At 39.4% G+C, this 24,353-nt stretch overlaps 1 protein-coding gene across 2 annotated transcripts in view; it reads left to right on the forward strand.

Moving 5' to 3' along the window:
* MRRF (mitochondrial ribosome recycling factor) overlaps positions 1–24,353 on the forward strand; it is a 56,455-nt gene that overhangs the window by 5,572 nt on the left and 26,530 nt on the right. For both annotated transcript variants that reach the window (XM_010998004.3, XM_064490497.1), the window contains 3 exons: positions 6,992–7,147; positions 11,104–11,222; positions 16,871–16,962. In XM_010998004.3, coding sequence (XP_010996306.1) covers positions 6,992–7,147; positions 11,104–11,222; positions 16,871–16,962 — 367 coding nt within the window. The remainder of the gene's footprint in view (positions 1–6,991; positions 7,148–11,103; positions 11,223–16,870; positions 16,963–24,353) is intronic.

Raw genomic sequence — 24,353 nt, forward strand, 5'->3', positions numbered from 1 at the left:
GTGAGGATAGAATCTATTTCTTGTTTAGCAGCTAATAGGAACTGACACTTAGTATATATCAAAAAATGTTGTTGAAAGAATGAATGAATGACAAAACATTGTCAAGTAGACGTGCTATTTGCGGTGGTAAGTCAGGGAGTCCACTCCTAAAGATGGTGCTAGGAATATGCTGCTGAATATTTTTTCCACTGCTTTTCTTTTTATGGTTTCATTCAGACCTTCCCTCTTCTGTTCATAGGAAAATTACCAAGTTACTGCAAGAGCATTAATGCATAGAAGACTTACATTCAGTTATTAGTGGTAGTAGCAATAACTTTTGATCTGTGTGTTGCATTATATATATTTTTTAAATTCACATACATTTAATAAGTTAATTTGATCCTTAAAATTATCCATTGAATGGATTATAATTATCCAGTAAAGAAATTCTTGATAATTATCTAGTGAAGCACAGATCTAACCATTTTGCAAATGAGAAACCTGAGGTACATATGTAAGACGTTTGCCCATGACCATATCCAGTTAGCAGCAGAACTGGAATCTGGGGGCTCCTGGTGCCCACAGCCTTGCAGTCCTGTAGGGCACTAGATGCTAGCTACGGTGCATGGCAGCATCTTTTCACATTTAATTAGCTCTTCAGTTTTTGTCTTCTTGGACTGCCTCCTTAAAAAGTTGGTTATTTGACCTTTTTCTTTGGATTAATTGGATTTTTTTCTGTATTAGGAATGCTAATCCTTTGTTGATTGTATGCATGACAAGTACCTACTTTGCCTTTTTTACTTTATGGTTCCTTCATCGAACGTAAGTTTCAACGGTCATATTTTTCAGTTCTTTCCTTTATCATTTGTGCTTTTTATGTCTTATTTAACAAACCCTTATCTATCTGAAAGTCATAAAGCTATTCTTCTGTATTTTCTTCTAAATATTTTACGGGTTTTTACTTTTTGTATTTGTGTTTTTAATCCGTGTGGAATTTATTTCTGATTATGATGTGAGATAGGGAATCTAATTTTATTTCTTTTTTATATGGTTAATAAGTGTGTCAGCCTCACTATTGAATAGCCCTTCTTTACTCCCAGATTTGTAATGCCTCCTCTGTCATATGTCAGGTGTCTTTCTATGTGTGGTATATTTCTGAGCTCTTGATGTGTTGAACTGCTCATCTCTCCCTGCACTGAATTTCTTAATGCCTGAATCACTGTCATAAAGTCCTGACTCCAGTGGTACAAATCTTTCCCCTCACCACACACTAGCTTTTTCCTTTTCTTCTTAGCCTTTCGCTTTTCTTTGTAAAATTTATAATCATATTGTCAAGTTTTCTCCATAAAGATCTTGCACCATTCTTTAATCAGGTTTATATCTGGGCTATCATCATTTTTAGCACTTTTGTATATGATACAGTCTTAAAGTAACTTTTTGAATTATATATACAGAAAAGTGCATACATAAATTGTAAATGTATGGCTCAGTGAATTTTCACAAAGTAAATGCAACCATGTAACCATCACCCAGGTTAAGATATAGAGCATCACATGTACTCTGGAAGCTTCCCTCATGTCCCTTTCAGTTATTAACTCTTCAAAAGACAAACCCCTATCTTGACTTTCATGCCATCGATTAGCTTTGCCTTTTTTGAACTCAGTATGGATTCTTTAGTGCCTGGCTTCTTTTGACAACAATCTATATGCAAGATTTGTCCATGTTGTTGCCTGTGGTAGTTGTTGGTGCATTTTTATCTCTTTGTAGTTTTCCAGTGAATGCACACGATTTATGTATGCTTTCTAGAGTTGATGGATATTTGAGTTGCTTCCAGTTTTGAGCTAAAATAAATAATGCTGCCGTGAACCTTCTTGTATATGCATTTTGGTGCCCATATGTATGCCTTTCTCTTGGGCGTACACCAAGAGGAGAGATTGCTGAGCCTTCGATTATCCATGTATTCAGTGTCAGTACGTACAATTCTCCAAAGTGGTTATGCTAGGTCATACTCCTCCCGAGAGTGTTGTAGCTTCCTATTTGCTCCACGTACTTGTGAACACTTGGTATAGTCGGCCTTTTTAATTCTAGCCATTCTCATGGGTGTAGTTTTAACATATACATATCTAGTTGTGGTTTTAATTTGTATTTCCTTGATGAATAGTAATGATGAACACCTTTTCATTCGTTTGTTGGCTATTTGGATATCCTCTTTCCAGTCTTTTGCCCATTAAAAAATTTGATTAGTAGAATTCTAAAGGTAAAACTTCTGTCATATATATGTATTGCTGGTAATAATTGCCTTTCATTCTTTTCGTGGTGTTTTTTGATGAACAGAAGTTTTTATTTTTTAATTTTTTAAATTATAGTCAGTTTACAATGTTGTGTTAATTTCTGGTGTACAGAAGTTCTTAGTTTTAATGTAGTCCAATTTAGCAATCTTTTCCTTTGTGGATAGTGCTTTTTTTTCCATTTAAGAAAATTTTCCCTACCTTAAGGTCATAAGTATATTCTGTATTATTTTATGGAAGACTTATTGTTTTAAGCTTATATCTTTTTACAGACTGGGTTCTATTTAGTTGCTGGTGAATAGGCATACTTTTGATTATTATACAGTGATCTTATACCTTGAAACCTTGCTGAACTCTTTTATTAGATCTGTTGTTCGTACATTCTTTTGAATTTTCTAGGTAGATAATTAAAATACCTGTATATAACGATAGCTTCATTTTTTTTCCCTTTCCGACCCATATGACGTATACCTTTTACTTCTTTTTTCCTTCCTTCCTCCCCCTTCCTCTTTCCTTCCTCCCCCCTCCCCTTTCCTTCCTCCTTTCTTTCAACTATATTAGCTAGGAACTCTAATATAATTTGAATAAATGTGATTGTTGGTACCCAGCATGCTTGTTTTATTCCTGACTTTATGGTGAACATTTCTTCTATGTTAACATCAAGAGTTGTATTTGCTTTATTTTTCGGTAGTCTTTCTTTTAAGCAAGTATCTTCTATTCCTGTTTTGCTGAGTTTTTGTTTTGTCAGTGCTCTTACTGCATTTATTGAGATGATCATATTTTTAAAAATCTTTTAATCTGTTCATGTGACTCAACATCAATACCTTTTTCTGATGTTAAATCACTTTTGCAATTCTTGGTATAAGCCCTACTTGCTCTTAATGTGTAATCTGTATATATATTACTTGATACATAATCTGTATATACATACATTGGACTTGGTTTGCTAATATTAATTTAGGGGTTTTAAGTCTATATTTGCAGGTGAGATTACTCTTAATATAACTTTCGGATATTGATGAGCATAACTTTCTAGTATTATCCTTGCCTGGTTTTGGTATCAAGACTATTATTAGTCTCATACTGAGTTGGGGAGTTCCCCTCTCTCTCTTTTTCTCTCTTAATGGGATGGTAGGTATAAGATCAGGGTTATCAATTACTTGCACAACTGATAGAATTTACCTGTAAAGTCATCTAGACCTGGTATTGTGTGTGTGCGTGTGTATGTGCGTGTGTAGAATTTAAATCATAGATTCAACTTCTTTAATGACTATAAGGCTGCTTACATTTTCTTTTTTCTTGACTTAGTTTTAGTGAATTTCATGTTCATAGTAGAGTTTTCATTTTTTCCCAAGTTTTCAAAGTTCTTGGCAAAGTTTTCTGTAATAGTCTCTTAAGATTATTAAAATCTCTACTGTTTTGATAATTGTATCCCCCTTTTCTTTTTAATATTATTTATTTGTGTCTACTTCCCTTTTTTAATCAATTATTCTTGATAGAAGTTTGTCAATTTTATAAGCTTTTAAAAGCAGAGCTTTTAATTTTGTTGACCTCTCGATTTTTATTGGCTTCTGTTCTATATTGTTTACTTTCTCCCATGTCATTGTTCTTTTTCTATCCTTTGAGCTGGGCAGTTCATTAATTTTTGACTTTTGTTATTTTCTTATAAGCCTTTAAGGCTATACATTTCTAAATACAACTTCAGGTGGTTCTTACAAGTTTTTGATAAATAGTATTTTTACTGTCATTTTAAACATTTAAAATTTTCCATTATTCATTTTTCTTTAGTCCATGAGTTGTTTTGAAGTGTTTGAAAATTTTCAAACATAATGTCTTTTGGTGAGTTAGCTTAAACCCAATGTGGTCAGAAAATGTGGTCTGTGTGGTATAGTATGGTACATGATATTCTTTGAGATTTGATGAGATTTGCTTTGTGGGATAGAACATGGTCATTCTGTCTAAAGGTCCGATGTACTTGAGAAGAATGTGTGTTCTCTTATTCTTAGGTGTATGGTTCTATGTATAGTCATTAGATCAAGTTGATTAATTGTGTTGATCAAATTTTGGTTTTTTAATTTACTCAATTTATCAGTTACCAAGAAAGATATATTAAAATTTCCTAGTATGATTGTAGATTCATCAGTTTTTTCTTTCAATTCTGAGGCTTTATATTCTTGAGTATATTTAAGCTCAGAATTGTTTTATCTTTCTGGTGAATTGTTTTTGTTATCATTATGAAGTGGTCCTCATTTCTAATGATGCAATATGTCATAAAATCTATTTTTCTTATACTAATGTAGCTACACCAGCCTTTTGGTTAATATTTCCAAGGGTTATAATTTTCTCATTCCTATACATTAAACTTTCTGTAATCTTATGTTTTTATAAAACCTCTTGTATATATGTGTATGACTAGATTTTAAAAAATCTTACAGAAAATCTGTAGCTTTTAACTGTTCCTTTTGGTCTGTTTATATTTATTGTGATTACCAAGTATTTGTATTTCTGTTATTTTGTACTTTCTCTTTATTGAGGTTTTCTTTGTTTCTTTTTCTTCTTTTCTCCTTTCTGTTGGATTAATCAATTTTGTTTAGTCCTCTTTGTTCATCTCTGCTTCCTTGGAAGGAAGGAAATGTTTTAATTTCTTTTTTTATCCTTTTATTAAAATAAAAAAGCACCTATAGAAAAGTGCAGCATACACCTGAAACTAACACAATGTTATAAATCAATTACACTACAGTTTTTTTTGAAAAAGCATAGGTATTGTAAGAAAACGGCTTGATAATTTTCACAAACTGAAACCACTTACATAATCAGCACCCAGATAAAAAAACCCAGAACATTCCCAGCACATCAAAGTCTCCCTTATGCTCCCTTCTAGTCACTTGCTACCCTCTACCTCTTGTAGGTAACTGTTAAACTAACTTCTAATGGCATGAATTAGTTTTGTTTATTACACTGTTTAGTATATGTTCTTGTACCTGGATTTTGCACTGTACAGCATGGATTCTTGTGTCTAGCCTCTTTGCTTAAGTTTATGTTTGTGAGATTCATTTAAGTTTTTCTGTGTAGTTGTAGATATTTTCTTATGGTTGTATAGTATTTCATTCATAAATAATGTTTATCCATTCTGATATCAATGGGCATGACTTAAATTTTTTAACACACATACTTGCCTTAAAACTAAAGTTGAAGATATTATTTCCATTGTTTCTAGCTTCAATTCTTGCTCTTGGAAATTATTTTTAGCTTCTATTGTCACTGTTTTTCTAAATTTTGATCCTTATGGATAATTTGTCTTTTCTCTTTGACTATTTTCACAATCTTTTTGTCCTTGGTTTTCTGCATTCACAAGATGTCTAAGTGTGAATTTACTTTTATTACCCTGTTTGGAACTCATGTTTCTAAATCTGAAGATTCAACTCTTTCATCAGTTCTGAAAAGTCTAAGCCATTAGCCTGTTAACTTAAGAGCAGTGAGGTTTCATGCAAGATTGTGACACAAGCAAATAAATGTTCAAATAAAAATCACTCTGCTGCTTATTGGTTGGTTACTTTGGGCAAAACATTTGAATAGCTTGTGCCTCAGATTCCCCATCTGTACAATGGGGACAATAATAATCCATGTTCTTCGTACCTCACAGAGCTGCTTTGAATATCTAATGGAAGAATATACTCAAAATTGCATTGCAAATTAAAATATGATATACAGATAGCAAAGGACCTAGCTCACTGTAGGTCTTCAGTAAAAGTTGTTGTAAGTGACCTCAATACATGTCTGGTAAACATTTAATGAATAAACAAGTGTAGGATAATATTACTTAAGTATTTTTCTTTTTCTTTTCCTTTCCACAGCCTCCAAAAAGAAATGCAAGAATATGTTACTCACGGGAGTGACCTATGCATATACACATTATAGATATATATGAGAAGTTGCTGTGATGGTTTAGATATAAAATAGAATTTTATTCAGTTCCCCAATTGTTAGTTTTCTAAAATATAAGCCATTGTCACTACCGCTGGTGGTGTTTAATGTTGCTAATCTACTTTTGTTCCTTTTGTCTGTATCAGTCATCAGAAATTTTGCCTGTCCTTGTCTTGGTATTCATTTTTAAATGAATTAATTTATTTTCTGTATCTCCAATTACATTTTGTGGAGACAGTCTAATGGAAAGTTCATTGGTTTAAAATTAGGCAGACCTGGGACCAAACCTTGGCTTTACTCTTTCATGACCTTGTGACATTAGGCAAGTCACTTTACCTTTCTCATCTTCTGTTTATTTTTCTGAAAAATAAGGAATTCACTAATGATGTGTCTGCCATGTGGCTACTGCTCCTTTAGGCATTTGAATTACTTCATTTGTATCCTTGTAGCAGCCTGACAATATAGATGTTATTATTCCTGTTTTACAGGTAAGGAACCTGGTGTCAGAAAAGTAGAGTAACTTGCTCAGGTTCATAAAAGTAGTATTCATTATAGCGCAGATTTTCACCTGGGATGTCTCATTATAAAACCTGTGCCTTCACTAATATCTGAGAAAGTGTTTTGCACAATGCAAGGCAGTAAATGTAGGCTCTTTCTTAGGGTAGTGATGTTGTTCTGTAATTTTCCAGCACTTGGCATTTTGCCCTGCACATGCACTTCTAGTAGGCACTTCTTAACTAATTGTCTATTGTCTCTAATTATGCTGCTGTTCTTTTAATCATTGCATGTTGACTTTCTAGCCAAAGGGAAAGGACAGTCCCAAACCAGAATGAATCTTAACACTGCCTTGGTTGAGGATATAATCAGCCTGAAAGATGTGGATGAAGAAATGAAGTCTGTAATAGAAGCACTCAAGGATAATTTCAATAAGACTGTCAATATAAGGACCTCACCAGGTTAGTGACTGAATCAGTACTTTGGAAAGGGGCTTCGTGGAAAGCGCACTGCGTTGGTAGAGCTAGGTTATAGTTCCAGTCTTGTCACTTACTAATTGGTGACCATGGGCAGTTACTTTACTTCTCTGGTCTTCAGTTTTCTTGTCTAATTCCTACCTTATGGCTTTGGGATGGGTATGAAAATAAATGAGGTAACATGTGTAACAGTCCTAGCACAGTGCCTGACACATACTTAAAACTACATTTGTCCATGTAGCAAATATTTGTCTTCTATGAACTAGGCATTGTGCTGGCACACAAAGGTGAACAAAAATAGGCATGGTCTTTGCTCTTATGGAATTATACTCTCAAAAAATGGGAGGTTTTTTAATGACTGTACTATGAACACTCACAGTAGCTGACATCTTCGGTCTGATTTTTCCAGCTTGTCCTGTTTGGCCATTCTGATCACTTGCTAAGAACCAACTTGCTGCAAACCTGCCCACCTGAGGCATCTCTTTACCCCCGAGCTCGACCAGGGAGATTCCGTTTGGGTTAATAACTTCCTGAAAGTGGCTTTTCTAAGCGGGAAATGTCAGAACTCTCTAGGAGAACTGTTTGCAGATGTGATGGAAGAAGTGAGTTGTCAGCTAATGGTGCAGGCAGGCAGGAAAAATCCAACTGCTGTTAAATTGGCCTTTTGGAAATTGTCATCATTCTGGAGTCAAGCCTGGGATGGTGTCTCAAAGTATCTATGGGAGCTTGGGCTGCTCCTACTCACATCTTGGTTAGGATAGTTCATAAGGAAACTAGAAAATATTTCATAAACTTGTTCCTAAGAAAACGAAAGGAAAAATACACACCTCCATTTATAAACACCAGCAGAAACACACACAGTTCAGAGACGAGATCCAGTGTGAAACCAGAAGACCATTCTGTCATTGGTCAACCCTGGACTGGGGCATTTCTGCCTTTGCTGACAGTAGAGCGTGCCATTCAATCTCTCCCAACTGTTTATTTTAAACTTGCTTATTATTTTAGGTATGAAGCTGATAAAGTGCTTTGTCTCCCCTGTGCTTTCTGGCCTGTTAACATTCTGCAGCCGAAACCAGAGAGCAGTTTGAGAGGAGCTCAGGGAGAAATGTGATACTTAAAATTAGCCAGCAAGCTCCGCTCTTGTTGAACTTAAAAAGATGATGGGCCTGGAAGGAGGTTGGGAGTGTAATTTGTTAAATGTTAACCTCTGCAAAAATGAGGGGCAGAATGAGGCTGAGGGAGATTCTCGCTGGGGACAGATTGAGGGAAAAGGATTTGATGCATTATGTCGATACGGATTTAGGGAATGGTAACCACCGCAGTTGCATACTGAAAAGCCCATGTTGGGACTTCTGTGGCAAAGGATCTAATGGCAAGTCAGGAAGGCTGAATTTAGATCCATTTTCAAAAGGCCTCCCGTTGGTATTTCCTCTTTGCTTCTTTCTCTTCAGGGTTATGTTTGTGCAGTGTTCTGTGTAGAACTTGGGGCCATGAAGAGACTGGGTGAAGCAGGCTGAACTTAGCCAGTCTTTTTTTTTGCCAGATCCTTCCATATCATCTTTCATTACTGTCTGAACCAGCGGGCACTTTTCCTCTTACACCCCTGTCTATCTATCAGCAGTTCCTATCTCCAAGATAGTTGAGTGCTTTAATAGTCGTCTAAAATACAAGTTTATTCATTTGTTCATTCTTGCCCTCTCTCATCCATCCATCCATCCATCCATTCATTTATTTATTCATCACAGCATTAGTGAGCACGTATTCTGTGCTGATTACAGGTGCAATAGATAGAGAGGAAAGATATTGTTTCCACCTTCCAATAGCCTAGATCCTAATATGAAGGGACAGACAAGTAAACCAATGTGTGTAAAACCATATAGCAAAGCAGAGCAGTCAAGACCCTGGCTTTGGAGTTGATCAGACCTGGGTTTTGATTTCAGGCTCCATTATTAAGAGCTCTTGTGACCTTGGACAGGTTATTCTCTATGTCTCAGTTTCTGCATCTGTAAAATAGTGGAACTGTCTCATGGGGTTATTGTGATAATGAAAGTAAATCCAGTATAGAAAGCATTTAGCACTGCATCCTGCCATAGGAAGTATTCAGTAAATAATGGTTATCATTATTATAAGAGTGTGCACAGGATCCTCGGGAGCTCCTAAAGGGGTTTATAATCCAGCCTAGGAGTTCAGACAGGATTTTTGAGATTAGATGCCATCATAGCTGAGTGTTAAAGAGTGAGCAGGAGTTATCTGAGCAGAGAAGGGCATCCTCAGTAGAAGGAAAAATATATGCTAAGGGTCCTGACGCAAGAGAGGACGGGCTGTATTAGAAAATTATAAGTAGGTTAGTTTGGTTAAAATACAGGAGAAAATTGAGAAGTAATAATAATAGTTAGCATTTATTGGGCCCTTGTATATGCCAGGACACAGTTATAAGAGCTTTCCATAAACTCTTTCATTTAATACCCATAACAACCCTGTGAGATAAGTACGATTTTAATGCCCCATTTAGAAATCAGGAAACAGACGCCCAAAAGGTTGAAAGGACCTTCCCAGGGTCACACAGTCAGGAAGTGGCAGGGTTGGTATTTGAACCCAGGTCATTGGTCTTTAGAATCATGGACTTTTCCAGATTGAAGCCAGTGGTGTCAACAGCCTTCTAGCTTGTGATGGCATTGAGCTGAGTACTGCGTTTCAAATCAGACCTTTGGGCCATCATATGGTGCTGCGTTATTCTAACAGTTTGCCAGGACAACTCCCAATTTGTTCAAAAGACCCTTTCCTCTCACTGTTACTCTTTGTGTATCAGGATGAACCATCCATGAGTGGTTCTTACTATGAATGGTAAGATTTTTCTCCTAGTTCTCATTTGCATGGGAAATCAGGGAGTCTGAATAATGCCATTTTTCCATCTGTAAGTATATGCTTACCTTCTTGGCAAGAAAATTTTGCCCGGGGTTTTCCAGAGTTCAGATGTGGACAGAGATCAGATCCAGGATAACAGTGAAGTAGTAATGGTGTCTCCCTCCGCCCTTCCTAAAGGGGATCTAAGTGCCAAAATCAAGGTGGTATAAGGGAACAGTTTCAAACCTGGCTGCATGTCAGAATCATGTGGTGATCTTTAAATAAAAAAACTTACAAGCTCCCACCAAATCACAGGCTTCCCAAGCACCTGTGGAATCAGGATCTCTGGGGGTGTGGGATGTGGAGCCTCGAAATCTAAATTAAAAAACTCCCTGGGGATTCTGATACACAGCCAAATTTGAGTTACACTGATCAGGGAAAGAGGCTTGATTAGAGCTGGAATTAAGCACACCTGAGTTGGGGCTGGGCTCCTGCTCCGTTTTCCTTTTGTTAGCTCCGTAATCTTGGTCCCTTTAACCTCCCCACTTCTCTGTGTGTGCAGTGGAGATAGTGATCCAGTGTTATGGGCCAGTTGTAAAAACTCAAAAGACTAGTCAGTACCTTTTTTATGTTTATTTTTTGGTGTTTATTGTATAGTCACTTGCTTATATTTTGTTATAATCCTCACTATAATCCTGTAAAGTCGTCATTTTTTAGTTGAGTTGGAAACTAAGTTACAGAGAAGGTAAATAACTTGCCTGAGGTTTCATGGTTAGTAAATGGCCAACTTACTGGGAGGTGACCAGTACTCTTTTCTTTTAGTTCTCAAAGTTCGATGTCACAGAAAACTGCTCAGGGCCAGGCAGACCAGGACAGTTGGCCACCCTGGTTGCTGGTAAGGAATTCCATCCTAGTTCTGTCAACATGTCAAAGCTCTTTCCATCACATGACACCGCCGCTCCCATGAAAGCCTCTTGAACTGTCTTACCATGTTAATAAGGGACCCTAAATATTAGTTGAATCTGAATTTGATAGAGACTTAGATGTGGGCCTGCTGAAGTCCTTCTGAATTCTAAGACCCTACATTTTTCTTTTAGGATCCCTTGATCATATCACGGTGGTAACTGCTAATGGGAAGCTTGCTTTAAACCAGATTGGCCAGATCTCCATGAAGTCGCCACAGCTAATTTTGGTGAATATGGCCAGCTTCCCAGAGGTAAGGTGGCCTGGCTGAAAGGGTCCCTCTCTGTGGTCTCTTTTTCTCTTTTGGAATTGAGGAGGCTGGGTCAAGTCAGGAGGAAGTATTCTCTCCAGTTTGGGATGGAACAAGAGAGAAAGCATAATTAAGGGAACTTAAAGACAAGGAAAAGCTCTCTTCCTGTTTCTAAATTCCTTTTCTGTTTAACTCAAACACTGTAGAGGCCAGGCAAATAATCTGAATACTGAGACAGGCCCCATCTAAGAGAACAATAGTGAAAATGTGGGGACTGGCCCTTGGCTGTCGTGGAGGGGCTGTGGTAGCCTCTGCCCAGCTCCCGCTGATCCTTCCCAGGCAGAAATGCAGGCCTGGGAGTCAGATATTACCAGATACTAAGATTTTAACTTACAGAAGCAGCCAATAACCCAAATTTTATGTAAATTCTTTGTTAACTATTGATAACTAATTCCCTTTTTTTGTTTGTTTTATTTTAAGACTGTGACAACATATTAATGGGCCTTGTTTGGCCTGTGGGCCACCAGTTTGTGACTTCTGCATTAGTATTTGGAGCAGACCTTCCAGGAATTCACATTCCTTTCAAACTGGACTGACCCTTGTAGAATATTGCACAGAGCACAGTGCTTCCAAGGCTGGAAGGTGGGTTGCATTAGGTCACTGCAACCTTGAGGCTGTGATTTTCAGTCTAGGTGAGGAAGATAAATGGGCCTTTCCTTATTGGTCCAGTAGGAATTGACCTGAATTGGGAGTCCTAGAGGACCTGGAATCTGGTCCCATCTCTCCCACCAGCTGGCTGTTTGGCCTTGTGTAGGTTGCATCACTCTGGGCCTCCATTTCCTTATCTGTTACTATGAGCTGAAGGAATCTGAAGTCCCTCCCTATTCCAATGGTCTCTTTCAGTAGTTCTAGCCCAAAGACGTAGACTCAAGTTGACCCTGCTGAATTTGACAAACTGGATTAGAGATTTGAGTAAGAGAAAACCCTTGCTATGAATGAACCATTTCAAATCAGAGCACTCTTGTAGCTGATGTGCCAGCCACACTTGTGGGGGGCTGTTACTCACTACTCCCCATCTCTATTTTCCATATTACAGCCAGAGCGAGCTTTAAAAAATATATATTGGGTTATGTCATTCCCAGGCACTCAGTGTGTCATTGGCTTCAAGTATCTTTAAGAAAAAGATGACCATGGCCTGGAAGGCTTTGCATGATATGGCCCCGGCCTGTCTCTGCAAACCCTCCAGTCCCACGGTCATTCTTGCACACTGCTCTCACCACGCTAGCCTTTCAGTTCCTCATTCCCTTTACATCCTTGGGGCCTTTGCATATTCTGTTCCCTTTTCTTAGAACGCGCTTGTCTGACTAATTGCTGCGCATATTTTGGATCACAACTGACATTACTTTCTCAGGAAAGCCTTCCCTAATCTACCCAATCTCAGTTGTTCCTCCACATTAACCACTTTTTACAACACGATTCTTTTCCTTCATTGTACTTATCATTATTAATAGTTATGCATAATTCTTTACATCTTAATTTTCCATCTTGCTTTCACTAGATTATAAGCTTGGAATGTAGGAGTCACATCTAAATTGCACATTTTGTCCAGCACGTAATGCAGTGCATGGCACATGGACACACTCAGTAAGTTTTCCTCAGATGAAAGTATACTTGTCATTAGGTTGATGGAAGGGAGACACTCATTCCTGGGGTTACTGAGGAGCAGAGAGATGGACAGAAAGGGAACTGTCAACTCTTTCCCTTTCTGGCCCCCTCTGAACCACTGAGGCCTCTCCACCTTGTTCATCTAATCCCATAGGCACTGCGGGCCAATTTAGGGAATAGCCTCCTGATTACACAGCTTGAAGACCTCATCAGGCAGATTGCTTTTCAGAGCCAGCCACTTCTGTTATTAAATAGCAAATGGCATTCACAGAAGAAGCATCTGATTGGCCACCAGAGCATCTTATGAGGCAGGAGGAGGTATTAACAGCTTAATTTTTTCTTAGGAAGTTGGAGTATATCTTCATTTTTCAAGCAAAGCTTCTTTGCCATTTCTCCAAGTTGAAATTCTCTGGGTTTTGGAAAAAAAAACATCTACAATCATCTCAGTAGGGAGGTTCTTTACAAGGACAGAGTGAGGAAGTGTGAGTTACATTGTCTTTTGAATTCCTTTATCTCATCTGGTGTATATATTAAACAAATAGCTCTAACTAAACATTTCCTTCCTCTAGTTTAGAAGCTGTCCATGGAGTACCCAGGTTTATAGGTTCAAAATGCTTAGCTAATCCTCTCGGTGTTTATATAATTCCTTTCTGTTTCACATGCGGTTGGCTTTCTTTTCAGACCTGAACATTTCTGTGTCATGCCGTAGAGACACGGTGCAGATTTACATGCATAATCTTTTCAAATGCATTGAGTACAGAAAACTGCATTGCATTTGTTTAGCATGTGTCCTGCTTGATAAATGATACACACGGTTGCTGCCTTCCATAAACTTGCCTGCAGCTAGAGTTAATGATGGGAAAGAAAAGAAGGGAGTGAAAAACCACAGCGTGATTTGAACAAGGCAAATTAAAAAAAAGAAAATTCTGTAGGCTCCATTATTGCTCTCATAGAAGGAAGAAAGCAAATGTGTGTTGAGCATCTCCGGTGTTACCAGACACTACTTTCTCATGCTTTGTTTCATGTGATCGACACAAATACTCTCTGAAATTAAACATTATTTATTCCATTTTATAGGTGAGGTGACTGAGGCTCAGAGAAGTAGACTCTCTTCCTCAGGTTCACACTGGTGTGATTGAGCAGAGATTTGAGCAGGTCTGTTCAGCACTGAAGCCTCTGCTCCTTTCACTGTCCGTTCATTAATTCAACAGATATTTTTTTGAGTCCCTGCAAGTCAGCTGTTGCCTTAAACCCAAACTGTCAAAGGACTTGTTCACCTGTCTCTTGTCCTTTAGCATAGACACGCACTAGGTATGAGTGTAGATGTGAGTGAGTTAGGTTTATTAGTTTAAAAGTAGTAACAGCAGACATTGCTGATGGATCACAGCACTCTTTCCTGCCTGACCCCAGGTGGGATCTGTGATCTTTCTCAACAAGGGACTCCAGGCAGCCACAACCAGTGGGTTAGTGTTGCTGTTTGCCTTTGGGTACTGGTGGGCATCACTTCAATGAAGGGATAAAGGCTAAGAGATGGAAATGCAATAGAAATATATACCTTTTTGTCTGAACCATGAGTAGTTCCAAAGTCATGTAGGGAAAATGATTATAATTCCCTGAGTTTCTGTGTCCCACCAGATCAAACTAAAGTATACATATTTAGAATATTTTTGAAGAACAACCTCTTTTAGTAGGTCTTTTTTGCAAATGAAATCTCTCCTGATTCACATTTTTTTCTGCATGTGAAAGACACAGAACAAGCATAAAATAGTATAACATAAGGCTTTTCAAAAAAGCTCGTTGCATAAGTATATTAATGCACAGATCTGAGCCAGTGCATTAATATGCTTATTCAATAAGCTTTTCCTGAGCACTTACCATGTGCTTGGCACTGAGTCTTAGACTGGGAAGATGTAAATATTGAGATACAATTCCTGCCCAGCTTGGAAACAGCAGTGGCTGCTCCCATGCCTGCCTGGGAAGGTTGTGTGGCAACACTTGGTCCAGACTGTGGAAGGGTGATGGTTACAGCTGAGTTGTCCGTCATTCAGTGAGAAGCTTCAGAAGACGAGGATTGGGAGACTTGCAATCAGGCCACTCCTTCAATGTGGTGATTCTCCCCTTACTGCTAACTTTAAAAATCTGTGTTTCATTTCATTAAGGGAGGTGGCAGTTCTCTTGCAGAGGAAAATTTCATTTCTTTATCCAACTCTTTTATTTGCCTTGGCCATACCCTTTATACACCAGACCTAATTCCAGATTCTTTTTGGCTATTAAAAAAAGATCAAATTCCCTGTGCCAAAATGACTGAATACATTGAGCTAGGGGATGTGGAAAAAAAATAGAGCCAGAGTAATAATATCACTGGATAGAGAGTTGAGGAGCCCAGACTCTTCTCTTAGCTCTGCCAGTAACCTGAAGGTGATGGGTGTGGTCCTCATGCCATTGCTCTTGGCTCTCAGGGACTGTCTCTGTGCTTAGGGATGTGACCTTTTTGAGTGGGTCCCTGCATACATAAGGAAGGGACTGTACCTGATGATGTCCAAACTCTCTTCCAGCCCCAGTAGTCTGTGGTCAGAGGTACATTTTAAGAGTTTACAATTTTAAGCGGTGGCCACACTGTTAGATTCTGAGTATAGCCTCCCGAGGGGATGGTTTATCTGCATGTGGAACGCTAGTTTGTCTTTTTGACCTTATGGTAATACCTCATGTCCCTGTAGAATTAAGGTCATTTTAGAATGTAATGGAGAAGCTTTTTAGGGACTCCCTTCAAAAAACAAAACAAAACCTGGAAAAGTAGAATAGGTGTGCAACAAATTTATTTAAACCAGAAAGTATAGGGAGGAACTCAAGGCTGGGAATTGACTCTGTGAATCCAAGTGATGTGGACTGGCTCTGGTCAAACCTAAAATTCTTTTGAAAATGTCAGAGGCCTTGTTTTTATGAATTCCATGCTGTCATGCCAGTGAAGTGACCTCTCTTCCACACTGTTTTCTTTTATACTTTAGGATTATGAGCTAGGTGTGGTTATAATGTTGCTTGAGGTGAGACGAGGCACTTTGGGCAATCAATGTAGCAGTGTGCCACCTGGCACGTTAGAGAACTAGACTGTGTCCGAGAAGACCCTGGAGGATGTCAGGACAGCAGGGCATCAGCTAAGTGATGGCATCAGCTCAGCCTAATTTGGGGGTTTTGTGCATTCTTACCTTTATGTAATAAGTTTATAAAATAGCGCCCCTTGCCTGGGTGTTACAGGCACCCAGGCACAGAGCAGGATGCATTGCTCATGTTACCTCATTTCATCCTCCCTGAGAGATAGTACCACATGGTCTCACGTTACAACATGGAGGCTCAGAGAGGTCAAGCATGTTGCCCAGGGTCACATGGTTAGCGGACCTGGGATTTGAACTGAGATCTTTTTGACTCCAAAGCCCATGCTTGTAACTGGTATGCTGTACTACCTTTCTTGGAGCACACAGCAGCAGAGATTCATTGCTCATGCCAAAGCATGAGTGAGGTTGATGTGCACGTAGATGTGAATGAGTTAAATTTATTTACTCATTCCAAATCACCACTGGTATATTTTGAGTGTAAAATGTCAGCTGGAATTTTTAATGTATAAAATCTTTCAGCTGTCTTTACACCAATCTTTGCACAGTCCAGCCCCCCTCCCTAGAGAATTTATTGTGGTTTTGATCTGTGTTGCCTCAAACCATTGAAATCTTTTCAAAGAAGCAGAGCTGTTTTCTTTTTATTTTTTCCTTCTCTTTGCTTTTTTCCCTCCCGCAGTACACTGGTACCAGGAGTGGACATAGTTTGCTATTCAGCTTGATCAAAGCACTCTACACCAATGTAACTTCCTGATCTTACTGGTAACAGAACTAAATGTTTCCATGTTCTGCCAAGATGGGTTGCCAGTTATCGACAGAGGGCTTGCATCTGGTAATAATTATTTACTAATTCTGTTTACCTTTTGATCTGGTTTTCAGTGTACAGCTGCAGCTATCAAGGCTATAAGAGAAAGTGGAATGAATCTGAACCCAGAAGTGGAAGGGACGCTAATTCGGGTACCCATTCCCAAGTAAGTCTGGCTGAAATTCGCATATTTTGATGCAGTGGGGCAGTTGTCTTTGGAAGGAAATCAACACTCCATGATACTGTTAGGCCAACAGCATACTTTACCTATACCTCTCATCCTGGCAAACTCCAGCATCTTTTGAGATCCAGTTTACTGAGTCAGATGCAGCAGTAAACTTGACAAAGTTTTTGTCTTCATGTATTTTACATCCTGGTTGGGAAGATAGGACACATAAATAGGGAAAGTCATTCCAGAAAATGAAATGCTATGTGGAAAGAAAGGTAATGTGATCCAGTAGAGAGCAACTTGATGAGGTGATGGTGGCAGGGACAGCTTTAGCTGGGAAAGACTCTTTAAAGAGGTAACATTTTCGCTGACAGTTGAATATTGAGAGAGAGCCAGGCTAGGGGGAGAGCTTTCTAGGCAGAGTGAGCAGACAGCACAAAGGCCCTGACTCAGAAAAGACTTTGATGCTTGTAATCTCTAACTCAGGTTCCTTACAGAGTCGTTTTCACATTAGTCCTTGCTTGTTGAAGAATTTTAGGCATAAGAACAGAATATTGTTAATTGTATAAATATGGAGAACTTAAGAGTTTTAAATGCATGAAAACATGTTTATTTTCAAATTAAAAAAGAAAAGAAATGACAAGACCTTGACATGTTTGAGGAAGAGAAAGTTGTTGTGTCTGAAACACATGGAGGGAGGGAGGGACTGATAGGAGATGGGGTGGGACCAGTGAGAGGATGGTGCTCTGGGTGTTACAGGCTGTGGTGAGAAGTTTGGGCTGTACTCTGACTGTAGTGGGAAGCCACTGGGAGCACTTAAGCAGAAGACCTGATCTGATGTTGACTTTTCTGGAGTCTCTCTGGCTGCTGAGTAACACATGGAATGTTGGAGGCAGGGTAAACACAGGGAGAAGAGTCAGGAGGCCACTGTAGTGGTCCGGGTGAGATGAGAATCTTCTTAGATGCCGTAGCAGGCAGAATTCGTTTCTCCTGTAATTTCATTTCTTAATTACCTTTAAATCCCTATTCCTACACACTGCCTCACATATAACAAGTCCCAAATAAGTGTTGAATTCATTCATTCAGTCATTCAACAAATATTTATTAAGCACAAACTGCATGCCAGGTACTTTCTTAGATATTGAGATAGAACAGTAAACAAAACAACAAGAAGTCTCCATCCTCCCAGGCATTACTTTATAGTCAAGTAGGCACAGTAAATGGGGAAATAAATAAATGTGTAATGTAATGGCAGGTGATGATAAGGATAGTGAAGAAAAAAGTAAGCAAGCTAAGGGGATAGAGTTGGGGGTTTTATTGTAGACAGGAAGGTTCAGGAAGGAAGTGGCATTGGAGCAGAGACCTAAATGAAATGAATGGATGAAGTTTCCAAATAACTAGAAGGGAGATGGAATGTGTTGCATGCCAAGTCATTCTGTGCTACAAGCATCCTGTATTCCTTTACACGTATCACCTCATTTGTCACACAACCTCTGTAAAGTAGGTTCTTTCCAGGTGTGAAAATTTAGGCTAAGAGAGGTAAAGTGATATCTCTGAGGTCACACAGGTTATGCTGAAGCTGAGGCCAGGTTTAGTTGAGTCCAAAGCATCGTGATGCACCCATGCTAGCAGCTAGAATTAATACCAACACCGAGAGTCCAGGAACTTTCCCCACTGAACTTTTTTCCTGCTTTATGGCAGAAAACAGCTGCCTTATTCCATCATGTGCTCAGTACTCCGTAAGTCCGAATTAACACTCTGCTTTCAAGTCATGTGAAATGGGAGCAATATAACATAGTGTTTAAGAAGCATAGACCTGGGTTCAAGTCCAGTACCTGTTTGCCTGGTTAGTTCATTGATTTGCTTAGCAAATTTTCTACAATTGTGTTATGCACTAGCCTCTGTGCTGGGTGCTGGGGATGTACGGACCTGATATTTGCCTTTGTGGAATTCAAGGCTGTGCCAGGCCTCTTGTTTATATGACCTGCAGCTTACTTGTGGAATTTACTCGTACCCACAGTTTATAGATGAAAAAAACTGAAAATCAGAAAAATTAAGGGACTTGCTCAAGACCACATGGCCAGTTAGTAGCAGTCAGCATTTGAATCCTGAGTTTCTCTGTGACCAGGGTCTAGGCTGTTTCTCCTGTGCTCTGTATAGCTAAGTAATTCTGCACAGTGCCAGGACTCATGGACATCAGAAGCAAGACCGGCAAGTGGAATGGATGGTAGTCAGTAGGTTTATTTTTTAGTTCTTGCTCTCCTGTCTGTGAGATCTTGGGAAAGCCCCTTAACCTCCCTGAGCCTTGGTTTCCTCATACACGAGGTGAGGGGTCCTCTCCCCGTGGCCTGCCAGGCCCCTTGCAGAGCTCAGGGATGCTGTGATGCTGGGAGTTGGTGCCGCAACATGCTCGGTGCTGGCTTGGCTGCTTCTTAGAGTGGCCCAGTTGTGTATCACACTTTTCTTTCAAAGAGCTTGTTAGCACGACGTGCGTCCCTGCAGCCCCACACGAGTTAATGATTGCTCTTGTGCGTTGTATATAAGTTTGAAAGGTCAGTGAGTTTAACTTGAATTTCCAAAGATGTAGAGATCTGTTACACTATATTTTGCATTATTTTATGTTGGTTAATGGGTGTAATCCAAGAGAAAGTTGACGGACCAAAACCGTCTGCTCCTGCAAACCTCATTTTTTATATACTTTCTTCCCCTTTGACAAGGTGGTAAGGTCATGAGGCCCCTTACTGAATTATACATTTGGTCGTTTTCCAGATAAAAAATGAACGATCTGTTCTTTATTATGGAGGCTGTGCCATGTGAGACGATAAAGGTTGACTTAGACGTGAAGAAGACCAAGGTTTTTATTTGGTTTTGGCAGTGACTCCCATATGACTCCAGGCATGTCACCCTGGCAGCATTGCTGCCTTCTGGTTCCTTATTTGTAAAATAAATGAAATAATACATGATGATAGGTAGAGATTTAGTGAGATTAGTAGAGAAAATAGATTAAATAGTGTGTTCTCCTCAGAGGAAAGAAGCTATATAAATATAAGATACTAATACTATTTCAGCAGACTTAAAATTTTCTATATATACATATATAATATAATTTTACTTCAGGAGAAAAGGAAGAAGTGAGGATGGGGACTAATATGTTGAGTACCAGCTATACGCCAGGAACCATTAGGTGCTTAACATACTCAGGAAAAGTGGAAAATTATGATGGTTAAATTGGTGCTGTGGTGTCTAGAAGCATGAAATTGCGTTCTGATCCTTCTCCTTTTTAGCTGTGTGACAATGGCAACTATCTCTACCTCTCTGAATCTCAGAGAGCTCATCTGTAAAATATTTATAGGACTTGCCTTATATGGTTGTTGGGAGATTTCAGTGAGATTGGGGACACAAAGCTTTTGATGTTCGGCAAGCACCCGGTTAATGTTAGCAAATATTTCTTCATCCACTTTTAATAAGTAGGTAGGTGTGTCACTCCCTTTTAATGGTGAAGAAACTAAGATTCAAAGAGGTGACACATTGGCTCTAGGCCACCCAGCTGGTAATTGGCAAAGCTGTTAAGAGGAAAATAACACCCTAAAGCTTGTTAGGAGGTGGGAGGGAATCAGAAGCATAAATTCCGAGTTTCTGATGGTAAAATTTCAAGTTTAGTTCTATAAAAATTTACCTTTCCTGGTTGATTGTGGTTCTTCCTCTGCATAATTATAGTCTGCAAGTTTGCTTTTTCTCCTTAACTCTGGATGCCCAGAATTAAGTTTTATTGCAGTTGCAGCAGATCTCAGCTGGTACCTCACCCTCATTACACTTCTCTGATTCTTATATTCTTATTTAAATGAGTCTACTGAGTACGTGACTCTTAACTGTAATCTGCCTCCGATCCCTTTGGAAAGTAGGCGGAAGATAAATCCTAAATCAATAACAGGTCAGGCTTGGAGCCTGAGTGGTTCTTATCACCAAGCCTTCTTTTCATAGCCTCTGAGAATCCAGCTGTGTGTGGCTGTGTGCGAGTTTTTCTCATGGCTGGCCTCTGGTTCCTTGTCCCCACTGACAACGTGTGTAGCTTTTGTTTTCTTCTCTGGCCAGTGAAGTCAGTCCACTGGATGGATTCTTTGAACATTTCTGTTAATCAAGATTCACTGATACAGTTTCTTCTATTTTTCTTTCTTATTTATGTAATCAAATTCTGGATACTGTTTATTGACCACCTGCTCTATGGGTATAATGCCTGGAGGTGCTGTGCTGAATGCTTGAGGATTTCACCCTGAATTCTCACACCACCACTCTGCGGTCAGGAGACTGTTCTTATGCCCACCTGCCTGATGAGAGATCTGAATCTCCCAGGAGTCAGTGCCCCCTGTCGTAGGGCTACCAAGGGGCAGAAGCAGAATGGAACTCAGGTCTTACTTCCTGCCTTTTTCCCTGTTCTTGTCTTCTGATGGCAGGTTCATCTGGTGTATCAGTCTTTTTAATCAGGGACCCTGAAAAGTTTTGAACAGGAGTTGATTTTGATCAGGCCAGATTTCTGCCCCCATCCCATTCACATCTTCATTATGCTCCCAAACAAACCAACAACTACTGCCTCCTTACTCATTGTTCTACCAAATATCGATGAGAAAACCACACAAAGTAGAATGAGGCTGCTTTGGTTTGCAAGCACTGAGTTCACGTCTGGCTTTAAATAAACCTGTAAGGAATCACGAATTCGCTGCAGAAATAAAAGCACATAAGATTGATTCATTCCCCAGCGAGGCTGCATCCTTCCTGGATTGTCCTCCCTTTCATTATTTCTCATCAGTGTCTGTAGTGGTTTTGCTTTAAGTAGAATTAAATAAAAAATTAAAGTACTTCCATCCTATTCTCCATAGGGCACTACTTTTGGTACCTTGATTCACCAGATTTTTCTTTTATGCAACTTCAGACACATTTTCCTTGTAATGATATGGGATTATATTATACATACTCTTCTGCACTTTTAAAAAAATTGAGTGTGTCGTTGCTGTCTCCGATGAGAGTTTTTCCTTTTTTTTAAGGGATGTGTAGTGTTTGCATGTTATATATAGCATTAAATAGTTCCCAGTTGTTGAATATCCCAGTTGTTGTTTAGCATTTTTCTCTTTACTAACAGTGTTGTAATGATCTGCTAAGGCTTTGCTTCCTGTTCTTCTGCTGGGAGTGGGAAGTGGTAGGGGGGACTGTAGTTGGGGAAGAGGTGAACAGAATGTGGGGGGGCCTTGGGGCAGCCTCTGCTCCTTGATTGCCCCAGTGCTTGTTTGCACCAGTACGCTGTGTATTGCTGAGCTTCTTAGAGACATGGACATTTCAGGGCCAGGAGACCGTCTGCAAAACACCCCGCTGACCCCTCCAGTCATCCTCAGACCCAAACTTGATGTCACTCTCTTGGGAAATCCCACTGATACTTGAATGGCTCTCTTGACTCACTGCATGGCAATAATAATGTTAAGTAAAGTGACTGTTTACTGAGTATGAACTATATTCTAGGCCTTGTGCTGTATTATTTAAGTCATTTTATTCTATTATGCCCCCCCCCTTTTTTATACATGAGCTAAGTAAGCCTGAGAGAGGTTAAATAATGTGCTCAAGTTCATTTAGCTAATTAATAAAGATGGAGTTGTGCTGGATTTAAGTATGAGTCTGCTTGCTTCAAAGTCTCTTCTTACGTCTCTGGACTTCTGAGAGCACTTTTTCTTTTTGTAATAACGGGCAGCAATTGGTATTTTAAAGTTTAATTATATACCAACCCAAGCCATGTGGAGCATAATTACCAAAGCTCAAATCAGGGTGCATAATCTGAAAGTGAATTTGTGTGCCACTTTTTGGTGTGAGAGGCAGTCTGGAATATAAGGTACATGTTTTTTTCAGTCAGCTTTATTGAGACGTAACTTACATACAAAAAATTAACCCATTTCAGTTGTGGACGATGATGAACTCAGACAAATAGATGTGTCCCTGTAGCCGCCACCTCAGTCCTGATGTAGAACAGTTCAGTTGTCCTGAAAGGTCCCCGTGCCCCTCTGCAAGTCACTTCCCTAACCACTTAACTGCTTTTATGAGAATATAAAATTTTTATGCTGTAATGTGAAATTTCTAGGATATTCATAAGTTTATTCAGCAGATATTTATTGAGCACCTACTGTGTGTCAGGCATAGCTCTAGACATGGAGAATAGAGCAGTGAACAAGCCAGACAAAACCTCTGCCCGTGTGGAACTTATGCTCGGCAAATGGACAGTAACACACACATATGGGGTGTGTGCCAGATGGACATATTTTTCTCTCTGTGTAGAAAAATAAGGCAATGAAAAGAAATAAAGGATGTCATAGATGGGGGTAGCGGGCTGGTGCCGTTTTAAGTAAAGTGTTCACAGAAGGCTTCAGGGGGAAGGTGATAGTCGAGCAGAGAACTGAGGATGTGAGGGAGCAAACTGTGCCTATACTCAGCGCTGAGGCAGAGAAAGCAGCAAGTGAAAAGGCCCTGAGGTGGGAGTCCTGAGGTGTTCAGGGAATAGAGTGCTCATTGGCTGTAGCAGAACAAGGGAGGGGAGAGAAATAGGGGATGAGGTCAGAGTGAAATGTAGAGGCCGAGATCATGTAAGGTCTTTGTATTAGTCAGGGTTCTCCAGAGAAACAACCAATAGGCTACATATGTATCTGTATCTGTATGTATATCTATATCTGTGTGTATATAATGTACACACATCCATGCGTATATATGGATATGTATGTATATGTAAACTCATCCAAAAACACCCTCATAGGAGCACCCGGAATAATTTATTGAATGTATGGATATGTATATGGATGTATGGAGATATATATATATATATATACGTGTGTGTGTATGTACGCGTGTGTGTGTGTACATACGTGTATATGTATATGAAGAGGTTTATTATAAGGAATTGGCTCCTGCGATTACAGAGGGTGACAGGTCCCAAGGTCGATAGTGGACAAGCTGGAGACTCAGGAGAGCTGATGGTGTGGTTCTGATCTGAGTCTGAAGTGCCTGAGAACCAGGAGAGCTGATGGTGTACTTCCAGTCTAAAGGCCAGGAGACTCGAGACCCAGGAAGAGCTGTTTCGGTTTGAGTCTGAAGGCAGAGAAAAAACCATTGTTCCAGCTCTGAAGGCAGTCAGGAAGAGGAATTCCCTCATATTCAGAGAAGTTCCCTATTAGTTTTGTGTCATGCAGGCCTTCAACTGATAGAAGGAGGCCCATCCACATTACAGAGGGCAATCTGCTTTGCTGAGTCTATTGATTTAAATGTTCAGCTCATTCAAAAAACCCTCAAAGAAACACCCAGAGTAATGTTTGAGCAAATATCTGGGTTTGCTTGTGACCCAGTCAAGTTGACACATAAAA

Source organism: Camelus dromedarius, chromosome 10 (genome assembly GCF_036321535.1).
Source record: "Camelus dromedarius isolate mCamDro1 chromosome 10, mCamDro1.pat, whole genome shotgun sequence".
In the NCBI taxonomy this organism is placed as follows: domain Eukaryota; kingdom Metazoa; phylum Chordata; class Mammalia; order Artiodactyla; family Camelidae; genus Camelus; species Camelus dromedarius.